The sequence below is a fragment of the Plodia interpunctella genome, chromosome 6, assembly GCF_027563975.2.
Source record: "Plodia interpunctella isolate USDA-ARS_2022_Savannah chromosome 6, ilPloInte3.2, whole genome shotgun sequence".
NCBI lineage: Eukaryota > Metazoa > Arthropoda > Insecta > Lepidoptera > Pyralidae > Plodia > Plodia interpunctella.
The window spans coordinates 8,274,648-8,296,064 of record NC_071299.1 but is presented as its reverse complement, the minus strand read 5'-3'; the positions used below and the strand labels follow the sequence as shown (position 1 = coordinate 8,296,064).

At 32.8% G+C, this 21,417-nt stretch overlaps 1 protein-coding gene across 4 annotated transcripts in view; it reads right to left on the bottom strand.

The window, feature by feature from the left end:
* Grip (Glutamate receptor interacting protein) overlaps positions 1-21,417 on the bottom strand; it is a 196,927-nt gene that overhangs the window by 129,182 nt on the left and 46,328 nt on the right. For all 4 annotated transcript variants that reach the window (XR_008404778.1, XR_008404779.1, XM_053746407.1 and 1 more), the window contains exon 2: positions 7,415-7,629. Coding sequence is in view for 2 of the 4 variants with exons in the window: in XM_053746407.1 (XP_053602382.1) it covers positions 7,415-7,520 (106 nt within the window). In the remaining 2 variants the exon portion in view is untranslated. The remainder of the gene's footprint in view (positions 1-7,414; positions 7,630-21,417) is intronic.

Here is a 21,417-nt window from a genome sequence, read left to right as displayed (position 1 = left end):
GACCACGTAATTTATTTTTAATGTTTGGAAATAAATAAAAATCATTGGGTGCCAGGTCGGGGCTGTACGGCGGATGACCCGTCAATTCAATCTTTTGACCCTCCAAAAAATTATTTGTTTCAGCCGACTTGTGGCAGCTAGCATTGTCGTGATGAAGTATGATTCTGCGTTGTGGGTTGTTCTTTCGTATTTTTTCAAAGACTTCTGGCAAACAAATGGTGGTGTACCATTCAGAATTAACCGTCCTACTATTCTCTAGTGGCACTGTAGCTACATGTCCGTTGATACCAAAAAAACAAGCGACCATTTGCTTTAAAGTGCTTCTCGCACGAACAACTTTTGTTGGATTCGGTTCATCTTGAAAGACCCACACCGTTGACTGCTGTTTAGTTTCAGGGTCATAAGCATAGATCCAGGTTTCGTCACCTGTGTAGATATTATAAACAGCTTTTGACGTGCCACGGTTGTATTTTTTTATCATTTTCTTACACCAGTCGACACGAGCCTGTTTTTGATCTACGCTCAAGTTGTGCGGAATCCAACGCGAACAAATTTTTTTAACAATTAAATGTTCGTGTAATATCGCGTGTATACTCGTCATACTAATGCCCAGAGACGCCTCTATCTCGCGGTATGTAACATGACGATCTTGCATTACTAATTGTCGCACAGCATCAATATTTTGTTGTACCACTACCGATTTAGGACGACCCTCCTTAATTTCATCCGTGAGCATAGACCGTCCACGTTGAAATTCCTTAAACCAATAATACACAGTGGTTTTCGATGGTGCTTCATCTCCAAAAGTTAAAATCAGTTGTTCGATGCACTGTTTTTGAGTTAATCCACGCCGAAAATCATAATAAATCATCGCGCGAAAATGTTCACGAGTTAAATCCATGGCAATGAAGACAAGCTATTTTCAAAATTGGCGCCAATTGAAAAAAACAAATGACAGGGACATGAAAAATATTTATTCTCTAGCCGAAGAGTTCTATTTTCAAATGTTGTAATTACTTTTTAAATATTCTAGAATTATTGGCCAGTTCCGGATACATAAATAGCAGCCCTCGTATTTCATCTCGCAAAGTTTATAAAGTTTGATCATATTATTTCTTTTGACATCAAGAAATATATATAGAAGAGCAAAATAAACTGTCTCGAAACTGAATTATCGAGAAATATTTTCCCTTCGTAACGGGAATTATAGCAGTGATTTCCAGTCCCGACGGTCGAACGGAATATTATTAACACTTGAGTATTACTTCAAATTTACTTATCGAGATTATTGTCACAACAGTAATTTGTTATTATTCCACTCATTTAGTTTAAACCCACCATGGTTTAAAACGAAATACTTTTTTAGACGCTTCAGAGTTACGTTTTCAGAGTGAAGTAAGTTTTTGTAGTTTCTTTATTAGATTAAAACGCCTTATCAGATTACGATATGTTATGCGTCATTAGCATACATACGACGACACATATAAAATCAGTGCCTTTTTGGATTATAGTACATACTCCACAAGAAATTTGATATTGTTAAATATACGACTTTTATATTTTTTATGATCAACTCTAAACCTTTTATTTTGATTTTGGGATATCAAAATGAAGGGTTTTGAAACTTGATCTCAAAAATTTAAGCAAATTGTTTGTTAAACCATATAGAATACAATGGCCACACAACCAATTAATTAATTTTACAAATAATTAACACTAATTATTAGTAAAATTTAAACCTCTTATCAAAACAAATTGAAATGAAATATTTACAAGACATGTCAAAGTATAAGAAAACCAATAAGATGGACATAAAATCTTTACTCGCCCATTTCACGGAGCTTTGAAGACGCATCTCGCGATCAATCTCCCGAGCTGCATCTATTTTGATGCGGCTTGCATCTATTTATAGCTCATCTATACTGGTCTAGTCACGGGCGGTTGGGGGTGCCTGCACTTTTATACGCGGTTGTTTACCGTTGCATCTTTGATGTGAATCGATATACTACAAAGTTTTGAATTTGTTTGAATTTTTTGGTACAGTCAGCACAACAAGTTATCCAAATTCGCCACAACCACTGTTAAAGATCAATGCAGTATTACTTGCAAGGTTGTCGCTGTTGGTTGTCGAGGTTGTAGTAGTAAAATAGTATGTCTATACATTTAGTATATTTCCAAAAAAATAATGGTGATGATGATGTATAAACAGAAATAGAATAAAAATTTAAAAAGAAACAATACCTATATGTTTGTCTGATATATCTGTATAAAATGGAACTCCAAAAGACCAGCTGAATATATGGAACTATAGCATTATATTGAAGTGATTTGTATTTATCCCGGACTTATTTATTGTTACCGGATTTTTGCCGGACTCCACGTGAACAAAGTCACGGGCTAGTGTAATAAATGTAGACCTTTAAGAGTCCGTTATACCAATCAACTTCAGTCAACTTTGACGTTAATTTTAACCTGCGCAGAAAACGCAAACACCGACATTTGTCTAAACGACCGCGGCACGCTTTTTAAAGTTAACGTTGATTGGTGCAACTCACCCTATATAAAAAATCAGTTTCTCTAACGTTCCCGCCGCTCCCTGGATAAAGAGGTACCTAATTACTCAAGTCTAATTAAGCATGAAAACCCCTCGCCAGCGGATTACGACTAAAAGCTTTTAAAAGAGTACACCAAGATTTTTTCTTTCAAAAGTATTTCCAAGTGTTAAATTGCAAACAGTCGCAAGTTTCGCGAAAATGCATTTTGTCTTATCTTATATGAATCATTTAATTATAAAAAAAAAACTCCACTATTAAATAAAAAACTAAAATGGAATAAAGAACATATTTAAATATACTACACTAGCGCCATTTTTATTAATTTCTGTCACATATTAGCGAAAAATATATTTTTTAAACTAAACTAGTCACGTAATCGTGGCTTTCGAATTGATGAATCGAATTCGGTGAAGAGTTTTTAAGTAAACGGTTGAAACAAATTCCGGAGAATGATGTAACATTTTAATACAAAATGGCGTATAAATCGTCTACTGCGCAGGCTTTATTTATGAACTAATTTTGTGTAAAAACCCAGGCAAATTACACTGATACAAAAATCGATTTGCAAAGTCTTGAAGCAGTGCCAGGAAGTGAACTTGCTAATATAAAACTTGGAGAAACCACCCTCATTTACTCAGCAGAATATATTGATCTGACAGTTTGAATTTCAAACTTCCATTCTATCGCGTCTGGAAAAGTGGGGAAATTTATTTTTCGAAATTTATTTAGGCACTTAAAATACGGTGCGTTTTTCTCGTAAATGACCAGGGTTTTTACCGGTTTTAACCCAGGCTTGAAAAATATTTTTAAACCAGGCTTAATAATTTTTACTTAATTTACGCCAATTTTACTTATTTCGTCGAATTGATTTACACAAACATAAACAATGTAGGTTCCCATAATTTAAGTAGTTACTTTTATAAATAAATCTACATAATTGACTTGATATTTGAACTTTTTCATTTGAATGCTGTAGCTGCTAATTAACAATATATACTCAATATATTAAATATACAAAATAAACATCACTTAAAAGTAGCTAAGAAAACTTTCTTAACAGGAGCATCAAAAGTTTGAGGTACCGCGAATTTTCCGAGAGCTGTGTGAACTTTTTCGGAAATATTAACCGACCAAATTAAAACTGCCCGAGTAACGCTGATTTGCGTTTTAAGTGCCTCACTGTTTGAAACGCAAGTTTATCAGCTAACAACTCGGAAATTTTTAATTTGTTCACAAACTTTTAATGTGATTTTGCTTTTGGACGCTTTAATGTACTGATTTACATAAATTCTCCACAATCTGTTTGCTCTTCTGAAAGGGACTTCGAATCTATTGTTCATATATAACTAAGTTAGACGCAAAGTTTTGTCGTAGCAAAAGTTCCCAAAAATCTATTATAAAGTTTATAACAAAGTTTAGTTTAAATTTAATTTGACATGTAATTTCTGACGTTTAACTTTCATTAAAGTTTCTTTTATAGTTTTCATGAGATTCCATTTAAATAAAAAAAATATGTGTTTACAAACAGATATATAAAGTTGATCTATCTCAATAATTTTATTCACAAATTTGCATGTTTTATTCTGTCTTGCTTTCGCAGCAAAACCGCTGGGCCGACTTTAATGTAATCATGATAGAATAAAACACAAAAGTACGGTTTTGAAAATATGTCCCGCACAGGTATAATATAGACAAGTCTTAATTCTAGATATACATAAATTGCTAATACATAATTGACTAATTATAATATTGAGAATAATTATATGAAATTTGCAATATTTTTTTTATTCCTAATTAAATTGCTTTTGTTAGATTATCGGCAATTGCTCGTTGTGAAGTAAAAATTATATATTTTTCCTATATCAAATACCTTAATTAGGTTCAATGATATATTTTTACCTATCACTAGATTTAAAAGGGAACAGGTAACTTGGACAAAATTTATTTCGAAAATGTGTCTATAGATATTTTTAAAAAATTCTATAGACACATAATATGTATTACTCACACAATGGGGGAGAAAAAATTCCACTTTAGGTGCAGAGGAGTCTACATTACTTACGAAAAATTTTCATCACAACGTCACACAGCGAATATTTCATACCATTAAATATTGCTTCAAAAATTCATACAACATGTTCGGCGATATTAAAAATGAAAATTGGAATTATCTACCAAAGATTTATGAGCCACGTAAAACAAACGCCTTCACTCCCGGATATACAGCGTGCAATTAATGAATATTCGCTTTAAAATTGCATACCTGTGTCGTTTTAAATCTTATCCCAAAATAAAGGTATAAATTTATCGAAAGACATATTTTTGTTCCTTTTCGTTGAAAATAATAAATTATTTGAAGCAAATAAAAGTGTACTGTATTTTTTATTTTATCAAGTGGTATTCGAGGAATAAATAAAATTGCGTTCCAAAAAATATTGATAGGTGATCTAAATAAATATTTTTTGAATTGTTGCGCTAAACTGTATTTTTCATTGGGTATATTTTTCTATTTTGTTGATCTATAGCAAATAGACATGGTTGACAATTTAAAGTTACAATATGTACTGTTTCATATTGAGAAAGGGATTAAGATGTGTTTTAGAGAAACGTACATTTTTATTATCAGCCGAACCATTTACACCATTTTACGGATCTCGTAAGGATTTAGGATCCTTATATGAACTCAAAAGCCACTAGCTCGTTATTTTTTGTAATTTTTTTCGACGTGAACTTGTGGATCGCAGAACCTGAAAGAAACGTCCCTTTGGTTCCATCATAAAATCTTGAGTTTATTTTTAATATCAAATAATGTAGTAAATGAAATAATGCAAATTCTTCACTGACAAGCTGGACAGTGCTAATTTTCAAAGTAAACACAGTTTTAAAATTCCTTTCGCTTAGTAAATGTAAATTTTAAATATTCACTTTTCTGTTTTTATGCTAATCGCTGACAAGATGGAGTCTGTTGATTATTTATGTAAAAATATATTATGCTAATTGATAAACATAATTATAAAAATAAATAAAACACATACATTATTTTAATCTTAGGAAAACTATTAATATTATAAATGAAAAACAAAATCATATGAGTGGCGTGTGAAGATGTGTTTATTTTTCAATCACGCTAAATCTACTGAACGGATTTCCATGAAATTTGGTTGACCGATAGGGTGTTAATGTGTTAAAAAAATCGTAAAAACCAAATAGTAAAAAGTCGTGACCCTAATGATTGAATTTGAATTTTTAAAGCTCTAAGTTTATATATATATAAAGACAGATCATACAGATTGAATTAGCTCCTAAGTAAGTTCGAAACTTGTGTGGGCTACTAACTCAACGATACTATATTCTATAACATATACATATATATAGATGAACATCCGATACCCAGGCCAATCTAAAAAAGATTATTTTCCATGTTGACCTGACCGGGGTTCGAACCCGGTACTCCAGTGTAACAGACCGGCATGGTGACCATTAGGCCACGAAGGTCTTAGGAATAATCTTGAGGATCTCACACAGCACACTCTTCCCTTTTAGTGATTACAAAACATTGTCTTTCAGTTAATGCAGATTGTACTATTACTTGTAACTGAATAGTCCAATGTGAATTCTTATGTTAACATAAATATATAAATAAATAAATAAGTAAATAAATATATTATATAAATATATTAAGACAAATCACACAGATTGAGCTAGCCCCAAAGTAAATTCGAGACTTGTGTTATGGGATACTAACTCAACGATACTATATTTTATAACAAATACATATATAGATAAACATCCAAGACCCAGATCAATCAGAAAAAGATAATTTTCCATCATGACCCGACCGGGGATCGAACCCAGGACCTCTCGGATCAGTGGCAAGAACTTTACCATTGCGCCACCGAGATCGTCATATAAATTAATTTTGAACGTTTTACAAACATAGAACTAAGTATTAAAATTAATATTTCGTTGTTCTTTCATACCTATTTCACTTGTGAAAATCGTTTGCCAAGAAAAATTACTGGCTTTGTTTAAATAATTCTGCAGTCCTGACTGCGCACCTTTGTTGTTTTTTCTAGTTTTTCCAGGGTTCCAACAAAATTATAAAGTTTAATTAAGACTAGCAGCTGTAGAAAGCTACGAAATCACAGCTTTTTTACTCAGCTCGACTGTGTGTGTTATCTTGCACAAAGGTTTTTCTTAGCTAAGACATTTTTTTCGTCTTCCCCCTTTTTTTTTGTTTTTGTATATTGAAATAATTTGTTAAAAACAATTCGGACATGTATATTTCACTGTTTTCTCTTTATAGATAATATATTCACTAGTTACGATAAATATCTTTTATTAATATCTTACCAATAAAAAGTAACCTCTGTTAATCCTGAAAGTGTCGTCTGTCTGTGTGCCAAATTTGAAAATTTCAATAAAATCGGTTCAATAGTTTTTGAGTTTGTTCGATACAAACAAAAATAGAGAACTTTTCTCATTTCAATATTGGTATGGACTAGTATGGTTTATTATCGATATGGATAGAAATGTGTCGGCAAAGACATGTGATAATATTTTTTTTAACTATTTAAGTCCCACTACTGTGAAAAAGCCTATAATCTCTTTCATGCATTTCGGTTTTTGGTCTTTTCTATCCATTTCTTCTCAAACGCCTTAAGTCATCTGATCATTCCACTAATATTATAAAGGTGAAAGTAAGTGTGGTTGTTACAGCAACATCTACCAAATAAAATAAAAACTAAATTTAGAAAGCCTCTCACTTCATTCCAGATGTTTCCTTCAGAGATAAGAATTTACAAATTCTTGGAAATATTATTCATTAAAAAGTAAACAATAAGTAAATAATATCTCACCGTCCAATTCATACCCCTGTCCACCCCACTGCGGCAAGTCTTGTGAAAATGTTTTTGGATCACTCCTACTTCCTATAGATATCTTGAGGCTCTTCCACAACTTCATCTTGACTGCATATTTGTCAATTTATCACTAACGGTTTAGTCACTACCACAGGTCACTACACACCAACATTTTTCACTGCACTGTCACTTTTTTGGGATGATGATGGAATCTGCAACAAGACAAAGACTGGTTTCAAAACATATTTACTTACATAAATACTTTCTATTTTATTAGGGTTAAGGTTGGTGTTAGTTGGATTTGCAGGCAGGTTTCCAGAATCAACAATAACATAGCCATAAAAATTGTTAGATCTATTTATCTAAAGAAACTTATCAACGTCAGAAAGACTTGCATTTGTCAGTTTCTATCTATAATCTACGTAAAAATTAACACATTATAATATCAATTCTTTTAATCAGAAGTAACGCGTCAAATAGATATAACTGACCCGTATTTTGACATCATGCCATATTTGGAATATGCGAAGCCGGGACGAGCCGCTAGTTCTTCAATAAGAACAAAAAAAATCAGACAGAGTATTCCTATAAAAAAGCACAATGTTATATCTAATAATAATAAAATTAATTAACACCTTCGATTCCGAAGTAAAATTTGAAATGCTCATTTGAGTGAAAACTCTCGGGAGTAATACCAGAACGAATACCAGAGTTATCACCTGCCTTTAATGGATCAAGTTAACAGATGTTCCTCGAAAACTTTTCAAATTTGTCTCCGCAAGCAATTATAAGTTTCGTTTTTAGCAACTTAATAAACGTCTCGCTGATATTGGACCGGGAATTAGAAAAAAAGGCCTCCAGGTTCTTGCGGAACTCACTGCGGTTGAGTTGTTATTAAAAACAATTTTAGTTAGTGCGTGTTGTTTTCGTATTTTTTTTTTTACATTTTTGTTACGTAAAATGTGAGATTTTTCCTTGCTTTATAATTAAAATATAATTTTTGTGTATGTAATTGCACATCATTTTTATTTCAACAGTGAAATAACAGTATTACACAGAGTAATACTGTTATTTCACTGTACTATACAGATAGTTAATAGTAGTTTTCATACACTTTCTTGGAAATCACTAATATTATAAATCCTTAATTAACTCTTGTTTGTTACCTCTTCATGCTTTATCTGCTCAACCCATCATCTTTAAATTTTGTACACATGTAGTTTGAAAAAATGTAAAAGGACATAGTACCCTATGTCCTTTCATACCGGAAAAAAATGATACAGGTGAAGCCGCGGGTGAAATCTAGTGTGTTATAAAGAAGGAATATATAATAACATTTTTCTGCATACCCATATAAATTGCCCACAAATATATAATACCCGCTTGGGTTCATTATATATTGGTTTTAAGGCCGGATCCGTCTTTATGCAAGTTTAGTAATATTATACAGAATCATGTTGAATAATTATGTAATGTTACTGAACTGACTCCGCTCTCTAAAATTTTCAATAAAAATATCTGAATATAGATAAGTTCTTCCAATAGACTTGATTTATTAGCTAATAAGTCAAGGCTCGTTAAAATTGGGACTGAAAGTCTTACTGTATTTTTTCAAAGTCGAATGGGGGCCAACAAAATCCGAGGCCAAATCGCCGAGTCATCTAGTTGAACAAATAAGCAGAATGCTTCAGTTGACTAGGCAAAACGAAGCTCTACTAGTAAAATGATGTTTTTGTGCCGTATGTGGTGCCGCCCTAGAATAGGACTACTCCATATCCAAGGTGATTAAAGCACACATATTCAGCTGTTATATAGTAAATTAAAAACTTACCTAATTTCTAAATTAAAAAGAACCGTCCCTATTCTGGATCGAAATATAAATCAAATGTGAAAATTTAGAGTATGTAACTATCACGGTTAATAAGATACAGTGTAGTGAAATAGGGACAGAGACTAAGATACACGAACAGTCTTAGCAATGGAGTCCCATTTGTGTACGAAACCCTAAAAAGTAAGCATCGGAGTTCGTCGTGTGTCACCGGTTGCATAGCAACCAACAGCATGTAACCTAGCAGTAATCGCGACCGCCGATCTCGACGGAGCGAAAACTGATTTATCCAGATTTAAGTTTTACGATTTTTCTCATTTTTCCTCCGATTACTTTAGTTAATTAGGGTGAGTTGCACCAGTCAACTTTGATGTTGAGTTTGATCTACGCGCTGATGATGTTTAGACAAAATGGCGTACCTACTTAGCGTTTTTTTTCTTCGCAGGTCTTATTAACGTCCAAATTGATGGTGCAACCCACTCTTTACTTAATGAAAATAAAATAATTACAATAACATGACAATTATGAACATAGGTACTTGTACGTTGGGCTAAAGGCAGGTTCACTTGTTTACGTTCAAATATTTTTCATTTTATTACATTACACAATTAATTTTCACATCGCACTTAACATTTAATACATAAATCTATTTAAATTATAAAACATAAGGAAAAGGTATACACGTGCCTCAAAAACAGAGTATCATACAATTATTATTTCGACTTCCCTTTATTCTTCGTTGATGAAATTTTTGCGACAAACTTTGCACATTATCCACCTTTCTGTCTCGAAATTAAACTTCACTCGAGTATAACGAAGTTTCAGAATAGGAATGACATAAAGGTACGTCTTAAGTTTTAAACGAAGCAAGTGAACCAAGTTTCATTGTATTAAAACTCTTTGCAGAAAACGCGGTCTATATGGAAAAGTCGGGATGGTAAATTAAAATACGTGATGTAATTATTTAACTATGTAAAAATCTATATTTTTAATTTATAAACGCTTGACTCAATCGTAGACAAATCGTTGCTGAACGATCGACTCGGCGAAGAAGTTGCTAGCTAGCTGGTTTTTAAATTAAATAATTATTTTCTACAAACAATAAATGATAGGACCAACCAGCCAACCCACAATGGGCCCACGTAGTGGGTCATAAACCATACTCCTTAATGCTTATCCATTAAGGAGGCCTGAGCCCCAGCAGTTTCAATGGCTGATGATGATGAACATAGGACAAGACAAGAGTACTAACAAATAAGTCTTGGTTACTCGAATATTTTTTTTTCAATATATGCTCATTGACTTACTTCTACAAAACATACACATGTAATACGGTAACTACCACTGTTGGAATTTCGAAGATAAATGAGAGTGTTCTTTTTTGCCCAGCATCACCTGTCCACCGAAAATCATTTACCTTCTTTGTTGTAATTTACACGACTCGATGCCGTCATGGGTAACATACAAGCTACCATTGTTAATGAATTATCTTCTTAAGGTAATAATTTTAAGAAACAGATAGGTACAATAAAACTTAAGAAAACTGATCCAGACCAGTTTTGCACTCTTAATAGAATGATTGTAAGATATTTTGGAGTTGATGTGGTCTCAACGAAAAGAGCAGGATGCAGCCGTCTTCGATGTTACTAGCAACTGATGCAAGAGGCAGACAGCTGCCATCTCACAAAGACATCTCACCAACACCACATTTTATGCACTTTTGTTCAAAACGGCTCTAAACTTCGTTTCAATTCCGAGATCCATTTTTAGGAGACAAATAATGGAAACATATGAGCTTTCAACAAAAAATATAATAATTATTCTAAGTTTTTCAAGTTCTATCTTGATGGCGGTAAATTCTTATGTCATCTATCCTAGAGACAGATTACTTTTTTCACATATTATTCCGGTAACCGTGTTGTCAGCTTGAAAATAAGACAACAATATTACAATTCATCTTTTAAAAACTCTGAATTATTTAATCCCTTGTCAAGCACGCTTGAACAAGCAATCGTTTTAGAGTGATTTATATTCATAGAACTATGTCAAGTTCCATTAAAATGTAAAAATACTTATTGTTGGAACTGATGGATTGATGGTGGGCCGTGATCCGTAAATGGCGGATATTGCACTCGAACTGGCAGACTGATAAGAGACGCTGATGGTTTTGACGAGTCTCGTCTACAAGATATGACATGATACCTACAAGATCTTTCTTGTATGAGGGAAATGGAAGATATATATGTGCGTATAAGATAATTATATGAGAAAAAACGAGACAGCGCCGAAATTTTTGTGTCTCGTAACGTGCGGTCTATTCTGCCACTTTGTGAGTTTAGCTGGAATGGATCGGTAAGTTGTATAGAAATCTTATATCTCATTTGGTTACACTTGTCCATCTAACTATACTAATCTTATAAAGAGGTAAGCGTTTGTGAGTATGTGACTTTGTGAGTTTATATGTTTGATGCAGGTAATCTTCGAAACTACCGAACCGATTTAAAAAAGTCTTTCACCATTAGAAAGGTACATTATCCAAGATTGCTCTATGCTATATTTTATCTCAATATTCCCACAGGAGCGAAGCCCCGGGCAACATCTAGTCGTCTATATAATTTTCTTAGTCTTTGAACGAGATTAATAATGATGCTACAATTAGTAGAATGGTTTGGACAAATTGTACTTATACATTTTTATTAGCGACTTGGAAGATTAATTGATGCTGAATAATTGTTATAGGACTCGCAAGCAATAACTTTTTTATTGTCAATATTTTCATTATTCGTATTCTTTGAGCTGTTTTGTTTGGAAGGCAATATTAATGAAGTGGTTTGCAATTGCCTATTCTATTTTACACAGCAGATGATATTATCAACCAGAACGCAGGTTTCCTCGTGACGTTTTTGTTCACCGGAAGCAAATGGTGGTCTATGATAACTACTAGATATAATTTAGACTGGTATACAAACTAATGTGGCACGAATAATAATCGAAGCTTGGACCTTTCAGTTCACAAGACTATTGACGACCACCGCTTCAATCTATAATATTTAATCGATCACTTGATATCGAGTCCACTATCGGTGACTCCCGGTGTGTCCTCAATTAATTAATTGAGATTAATTTGTGAGTACGTAAATACACTGCACTTAATTGATGAGAAAGATTTTATCTTTGCTTTAGTTGACATACAAAACTTGTTCTAGCTATGTATAATGTAGTTATTTTCTGTATTGTAATCCTAAAATTATAAATGCCAAAATACGTTTATTTGTTCTTCACGACATATCTACTCGACCAATCTTCTTGAAATTTTGTACACATGTAGTCTGAAGTATGGAAAAGGAGATAGGGTACTTTTTATCCTGGAAAAATAACCGTTTCCGTGGGAAATCTACGCGGGCGAAGCCGCGGGTAATAGCTAGTTATTTATAAAAATCATTATAATTCGTATAACCTCCAAAAAATGTTTTAAGCACATGTTTATATGTATATGTGCGTAATTGTGTCGTAACCCCGGGATCCTAGAGGGAAACTATTTGATCAAACATCACCGTGGTATTATTTTTTTGACGTAAATACAAGAGTGTCAGATGTGACTGACACACAAAAAATGTGGCCGACCGTAATATTACTCAAAACGTTATTTATGTGAAAATATGTCACAATTTTAAAGCTGTAAGATCACAATAACCTGTAAAAAATTAAAAAGGTCACTCGGAACATTCACAGAATGTTCACATGAAAATATAAATTTCGCAAAATAATAATCAACAAAAAACCAAGTCTAAACGAATATAAATGGTCAAAGATAAAAGCAGTCTGTAAAGGGAGATGACAATTATTTGACCAAGCCATTTCTCTACACCCTTCCGTAATTAAAATAATTATACAGTGTCATTTACAGGGTGTACCAACCCCCATTTGTTTGGGGTTGGGGGTAAACGGCTTCATTGTTATGAAAACTGGACATTCACGCGTAATAAATACATGGATCAAAGAAAAATATGTAATAGGAAAAACGTATTAAGTCTCATGGCGCTATGTCGCTGCACAATAGTGCAGCGACATAGCGCCATAAAATTTATATCAAATACTTTTTGTTCCTTGGCAAAAAATAAAAATGATTTTGACACATTACGCTACACTAGATAAATAATTTTATCAGAAAGTATTAAAGTGCCGTGTGCAGCTAATAACGACTCAAGTTGCCATTACAAAATCATTGTTAGCTGACGTGCTGAGTAAACTTGTATACATCGTTTAAATAAACTTTCCAAGTAGTGATGAAATTAAAAAAATAAAATAAGATACTATTATTACTAAGTAATCAAGGACATAAGAATTTTGCGGCGTGTGATTCCGTCCTAGAATAGGACCACTCCACATCTTCAAGTACAGGACTAGGGGACACAAAGCCTTAACAGCTGATAGGCAACGATAGCATTCCCAAAGAAGGTTGTCGTCAAAATTTCCAAATTTAATGGCAAATTTTTATCTTATCCCTGGGCTTTGGACTAATTTTTAAATGGAGAAAAGAACGACGGGTATTCTAGATCATTTGTGTCAAACTAAGAACTTTGTATTCAAACTGTGGATACTTATCAGCAAAACTGTCGGTTTACAACAAACTTGAAACAGACTCAATTTCCGTCAGGTATCGAATTCGAGATCGTTCGAAATTTTGTAAATGGTTATATAAATAATTCAATGTATTTACAAAACATAAACTTTGCCAATAAAGTACATCCGTCGTGGTACTTTCCTTCAGATATTCTATATTGTTAAAACTTATTTCATTACTGTTCATTTATTGCATATTATTATTATTTTATTATTATTTTTTGTCCAATATGTCGTCACTAGGGGTGAGTTGCACCAGTCAACTTTGACGTTGACTCTGCGCGCCGCCTTCGTTTGACAATTTGTCATTGAAAGTTTACGTCACCTAAAGCCACCTCACCATACATTTACTAATTCCATACATCTCATATGATCAGATAAAAGTTTTTAACGGCAAAAACAAAAAAAAATGGACCTTGCAATGTTATGACGTCACGAGATCAGAGTCAGAATCAAATTACTTTAATGAGAACAAAAAATAATAAATTAAGCAATTAATAAAATAGACCAATTAAAGTGACAATTTTTGTGTTTGGTTATTAAGTAACTTTATGTATGTAGGTATTTTTTTTTTACTCAGTCAAATAACCAAATTCTTTGAACTATAAAATAACAGTTACAGTAATCCAGAAGTCAAGGCCGTAATTTCAAAGTTCAAATCCGACGATACATTAATTGTAACGAATCGCCCAACTGGGTGATTCATGCGCTGGACCGGAGCCAGCTGAAATGCGTTTTAAAATTAACTAAATTTCGTTCGGTAACATCGCAATTTCAAGTTTGCGATAATTAGGATTTATAAGAATAGCTAAAATGATTTAATTTTATCGGATTGACTTAATATCAGCTTCTGATGAAGCCATCGAAGTTACTCGGTCCTGGCAAAAAATATTTAGTGCCCTAAATATTTTGTAGATTTACAATCGACATGCAAAAAAGAAGTCATGTATAAAATATAAGTTATTTTATAAACATATTATAAGTCTTACTTGTGTTAGCTTTTAATTATTAATCTTACTAATATTATAAATCCAAAAGTTTGTGTGTATGTATGTTTGTTACTCTTTCACTCAAAATTCACTGCACCGATTGTTATAAAATTTGGCACACGGGTTGAATATAATCTGAAATAACAAGTATGCTACTTTGTCCCGAAATTCCCACGGGAGCGAAGCCCCGGGGCGCAGTTAGTCGTAGAATAAATAATTGATATGTCCGATTACTCGTACTCCAAATAAAATCGTACATAAAAGCAGGAAAAACGTATGTGACATTTTATCAGCCATCAATATTAAATGAAGCCGTATCTATTAATCTTATTATACGATGTTAAATCTACTTATAAATCCATCACGATTTTTCGACGATCACGATTTAAAATTCTTTATTCAACTTGGTATTAAATATTGACGTCAAAAATTTATTTCATTAAAATTAACTATCTACTTTCCAAGAAGAGGCTTCCAAAGAAACCATTTTTTCACTTCATTTCACGTCAGAATTGTCACGTATCCGATTCGTAGCTAAAAAGTACAGAATTTTATATTGAGGAATGGATTCTGTTTATTATTATTATTATTGGCGTAAAAATACCGTTCAAATTTTCTTCAAATTTGTTCTTCATTTAAACAATGAGATGAAAAACGTCACAATTTAACGGGAATCCAATTCACATTCCTACTTAATAAAGATATTATGTACTTAGTCTTAAATTTAGTTTAAAAAATCACGTGTGACATATGTATATTGCAATATAAAACGTTGGTCTCCCTGTTATTTTTCATGTATGGGATAATGACAAAGTAAAAGTTCAATTTATAATAAAAAAGGGACATAAAATATAAAACATCTCGGCAAAAAATAAACTACAAAAAAAATTGACTCATTGAGTTGTCATTCAGCACAGTTATTATTCGCGAAAGTCTTCAAAAATACAAATAACAATCCTGTCTCATCTATTCATCACAAGGAAAAGCATTATTCAATGCCTAATAATACTCAGACTAATGATGGGATTAAATTTCATTATCGAAAAGCCATGATTCATGTTTGCTTGGCCGTGAGCCAATTCAAGCGGTGTACTAATGCTTAACATATTTCATATGAGTTTAATGGTGTGTACGGCTTATTTTTTTTTGCTTTCTGACTAAAGACCGGTCTGCACCAAAATCAGAAAGAGACGATACGAAAAAGGTATTTCAATATTTGTATATTCATTTAATTCATTACAATACAGTTGTTTTGAAAATTACAATGCAACACCACCAATTTATAATTAAAAACGGATAAATAAAATATTATTTAAATATTAATATTACAAACAAATTAATTAAAGTTTTAGGCGGCGCTGGCGCAGGACCGATCTTCGTCCCTCGTTTGTACTTTCTTGAAAAAAGGTATAGCAACGAAACATAATCGCTTCACATACAAAAATCAGATTGCGATGGACTTATTGAAAAAAAAAAAAAAACAGAAATTGTTAGGCCTAAACTTATCTTTGTTCACATAATTATCATCTCTCATCGCCGCTCTAGTGGCGTGCCGCCCTAATATTGCTTTTTTTTTTTGCTTTCAGTCTAATGGTTGTGTTCTGTACCATCATAAATATTTTTTTCCTTTTATGTTTAAATTTGCTCGACGTGAGTAGAAATGTTTGTATTAGACATATTGTGTGGCATTCATTGATTTTTAATATATATTTTCATAACGTTTTCCACCAAAACTTTTACTTACTCTCCCAGCCAATAAGAAAATATTCCGAGAACAATTCTATGATAATATTATAATGTTAACTTTAGTACTTAGAAAAATATGACACAGCAAACTCGTCTATATACTTGTCTTCATAAATTTCAATTATAAATGAAAGCAGTATATAACTTAATGCATCATTAACGAGATTTATGATCTACAGAAAATATTCATACTCAGTCTCGAGTTATAGCAGATGTGATCAAAATATACCTAATGTATAAAACGTATCTAAAAAGAATCTAATAGGAGAAAACTCGGTCAAAAGAGAGTAAATTCTCTATAAATATATGTGTTTAACATAAATAGATTAGGACAAATCATACAGATTGAGCAAGCCCCAAAGTTCGAGACTTGTGTTATGGGATACTAACTCAACGATTATATATTTTAGAATACATTATAAATAAACATCCAAGACCCGGGTCAGTCAGAAAAAGATCATTTTTTCATCATGACCCGACCGGGGATCGAACCCGGGACCTCTCGGTTCAGAGGCAAGCACTTTACCACTGCGCCACCGAGATCGACGGTATACATTTGGTTCACGTTCTAGAAGATTTAAAGGATCAGTTCAAAGGACATTGAGAGAATGCGATGAAAACGTCAACCATTATCAATTTTATTACGCGTTATAAAGCGGTCCACAGATTCCGACCAACAATCGCTTTGGTTAAATCATTTTTGATGTCGTAAAATATTATATGGTTTTATTGAATTTACTTAAGATGGTAGTTGGTATTCCTTAGTCGCGTTTTGATATAATTTTAACGCGTAGTAATAGTGATAATTAAATCAATAGTTTTTTGCGGAATTTAAATAATCAAATACAAACATGTTGAAATCGTGATTGACAAGCTATTAATTGCGTGTTGTCCAAACTATAATTTAACTTCTTTAAAACAAAACGCAGCAGTAGGGACATAACATCTGTAGGCTCACAAAAAAAATCTAACAAAAAAATATTCCTTAACATCCGCAATTCATTTCTCCGTAACTTATTAATAAAGTAACAAACACGTTATCACTCAAGCGTGTTAAAGCCATATGTCTACCCTTTACCTCCGTCACTCATCGCTCCCTATTTTTGTCATCCCTACGTCACTGGATATAATTATTTCTAAATTACGATCTGTCTCCCACCAAGAGATTATGATCATTCATTTTAAATATTTTTCCCATAGGGTGATTACCGGCAAGGGTGGTATGAAGTGTCGAAAAGTATAATATTTTGCCGGCTCCACACTGTCGTCGAACAGTTTGGTAAACTTTGGCAGATTCGGTATACATTGCTGGTTTTTCATTACGGTAAATGAAAACACTCATACTAACTACGCAATATTCACGAATTCGCGTTGGCATGTATCTGTGTTCGGCGACAGTGTGGAGTGGCATTATAGACATACGTATATTATTTGATTTAGAATATGAAGTTAATTCTTTCCGGAAAAACAAAAAAAAAAAAAAACACGTACTAGGCACGGGTAAAATTGCAATTCACCACATTCCCTTTCTCTCTTTCTGTAATTTGAGAGTTTTCCTGGTTTCTTCCTGAGCCGTTGAGCGTGGTCACCATTCTTATTAAACTACAGTTGCCAAATTCATGCTTTACTATTCTTATGAATGTAATTATATTTGCACACTATTCTAAGGTATAGTAAGGCATGTTGATTCTAAGTGTATCCATACTTCCATATTATACTAATTTTAAAGAGAAAATATTTTGTATTTTTGTTTGTAGTGAATAAACTCAAAAATGACTGGGCCGATTTTTATGACATTTTTGGTAATACATAGCACAGAGATTTAAACGAAACGTTTTACGTGCGCGAAGCTTGGACAGGCCGATAGTTAAATACAAATTAATATTTGTTTTCGATGTAACAATTTACACGTATTTTGCAAATAAAATATATTTTATCCCATAATATTACGATACTATGAAACAGTTTGGCACAACATATAAACCAACAGCTACCAAAGCACTGTTAAATCTGTTATTACTTGTTATCTGTGACAAAAGCGTTGCAATCTTGTCATCTAATAATCAACGATTCGACCCTAATAACTGATAATGGATGGGATCCCATAACACTAGATAATATCGAACGTTAATTTCCGAGATAAAGCTGTGATCACAATGTCCTTCCACAAAATATTCATTGTTTTTTTTTTGGAAAACCATCATCGTGACGAAGTTTAATAGGTACTTCAGTAGTTGATTTTTCAGCTAGTATATTATAAAGTTTATTTATGGCATAAGAAAACCACTCCCAAGAAAGACGTAGGAGTTAAGATTGATATATAATTACTTTCATGAATATTTTGACTTGGGGGAAACATATATTCGTAATTATTGTTTGGTATTGTATTGGTGTTTAAATTTATGATTAGATTCAGAGTACTTATGATAATGTAATTGTTTCAAAAATAAACTGCCTACATTTTAAAATAAAAGGTCTGAAATGTTTTTTTCTTTTCTGTAGTCGGTTTTTGAACGACGCAGAAAAATGAACGGGGACCCAAATCGATTTGTCTCAGTCACTCGTACGAATATAAATATATTGCCATCTTGTTCGAACATCGACCGTGTGAGAGCATGACACATCTAAGTGAAACAAATTATATATAGTGGAAACTAATGTAGTAAATGTTTTATTATGTTTTGGCTACATACGGGTCGAACACCGTCTGAATCTATTCGGACTCGATAAGAAGAAGAAAAAAATTTAATGTATATTAAATTAAAGAGTCTTGTCAGTAAGGAACAATATTGCTATTAGTTGCGGAGATAATATAATATCAGAATCCAAAATGCTAAGCAATCATGACAAAACTCAAGCGTTATAGTTTAGCGCGTAGTTCTAGTCGTTTTGTACTACTTCAAGTACTTTTAGTGCAAAAGAGGTTCAACCGAATAAAATAAAATCTATGTGGGCGCACCCTTAGAATACATATATATGGAAATCCGCAGGAATTAGCATTATACTTATTAACGCTGCGTCCCAGAGGATAAGGAGACATTGTCATTTGTTCGCGAATATTATTAGATCTTTGCTCAGTTTTGTTGAGATGAGTTTAAAAATAATACTTTTTTTGAAACATCAAAACAAAAATATACATTTCAGATAAGATATTTTTAGAATGAAGTTCTCACTGAATCAGTGTCAATATATTTTATAGATTAACTAGCGGCCCGTTCCGGCTTCGCTCAGGTAAAAACATAATAAATTATACGCCTAAACCTTCCTCAAGAATGACTCTCTCTATAAGTGTAAACCGCATGAAAATACGTGCAGTAGTTTTTGAGTTTATCGCAACAGACAGATAGACAAACGCGGTAGAGAACTTTGTTTTATAATATATTATTATATATATTATAGAGATATTATTATTTTAATCATCATCATCATGGGGTGCCAACTTCGAATTGAAGTTTGGAGGTCAGCATACGGAAACCCTCGCGGCTTTGACTACAGTGTTAAACACTGCTATTATTTTAATAGTAGTGAAGAGAATAACATTTTAAAATGCTTGATAATATTTATTAATGAATATTTATGTTGTTTGTGTGTATTTGATATGAATTTAGATGTATTTTGCAGGAGTTCATTATCATCAAAGTACCTAATTTATATATGTACACTTAACTATATATGTTAGGAGTAAATCGGTTACCTTTCATCCTAGGAAAATATGTTATTTTGGGATAATGACGCGGGTGAAGTAGCGAGTAAAAGCTAGTGTGTAATAAAAATAAGCCTGTTTATTAATCAATAATAGTAACACATAATAGAAATAATGTGTTCTATTCCATCACAGATATTGCTTACCTTAGTAGGTCGTAATAAATGTTATTGCTCTGATCAATCACGCCTCCGATAACCGTTGTTACAGTAATACGGTTGACTATTGGATCAAATCATTGGTTTTCCGTTAATTAGTGTAATCTCCCCTATATATACGACCCTATATATTTCCTTGTACAGTTTTGTGTATGTAGTATAACAAAGGACACGCACACAGACACGAAGACAGATAAGTGTAAATATACAGACAGATAAAAGAAAAGTGAGGTATTAAATAATTTAAGTTCTCTCACTCTCACGTGTTCCTAATTGAAATCGCGGCTGTGACGCTACCAAGACCGGGTTCAGCGTGAAAATAAACTTTTTTTTTTAATTCGTCTGTAATTTTAAAACCGACCGCTCGCCTGACATCAAACATCCTTGGAAATTATATTGTTGCCTATCAGCTACCATAGCTATGCTATGTGTCACTCAGTCGTTTCGCAAGGAGATTGTCCATTTCTAGGTAACACCACTCAAAAGGAAATAAAAAAGGTGATCTGAGACTTATAAAAACACATAAGAAAATTATGGACATAAATTTACTCGAACCAAATAATTGTTGCTTATTACATTCTTCCACCTGTTTATCTGATATAATTAATCCAACAATAAACATACATAATTTAGGAGCTCCAAGCTTTTAATCTAATCCTTTGAGATTCCATCTCTAATGACACGGAAGTGGTTCTCAATTAGACGTAATTAGCCAGATCGACGGCGCCCATAAATACATTCGGTTTACATTATGTATTAGCCAATCAGAATGTTTGTAGGTCAATTTACAATATACCATGTAGTTTTCCATTTCAGTTCCCTAAAATGACTTATAATTATATAATATCTCATTTTCTTGGGGCTACCATGAAACATAAAACACGTAACACGTCATTGCTTCCACACGTTCTCCCTTTTTTTACACGATGCGTACTCGACACAGACCATTGTGG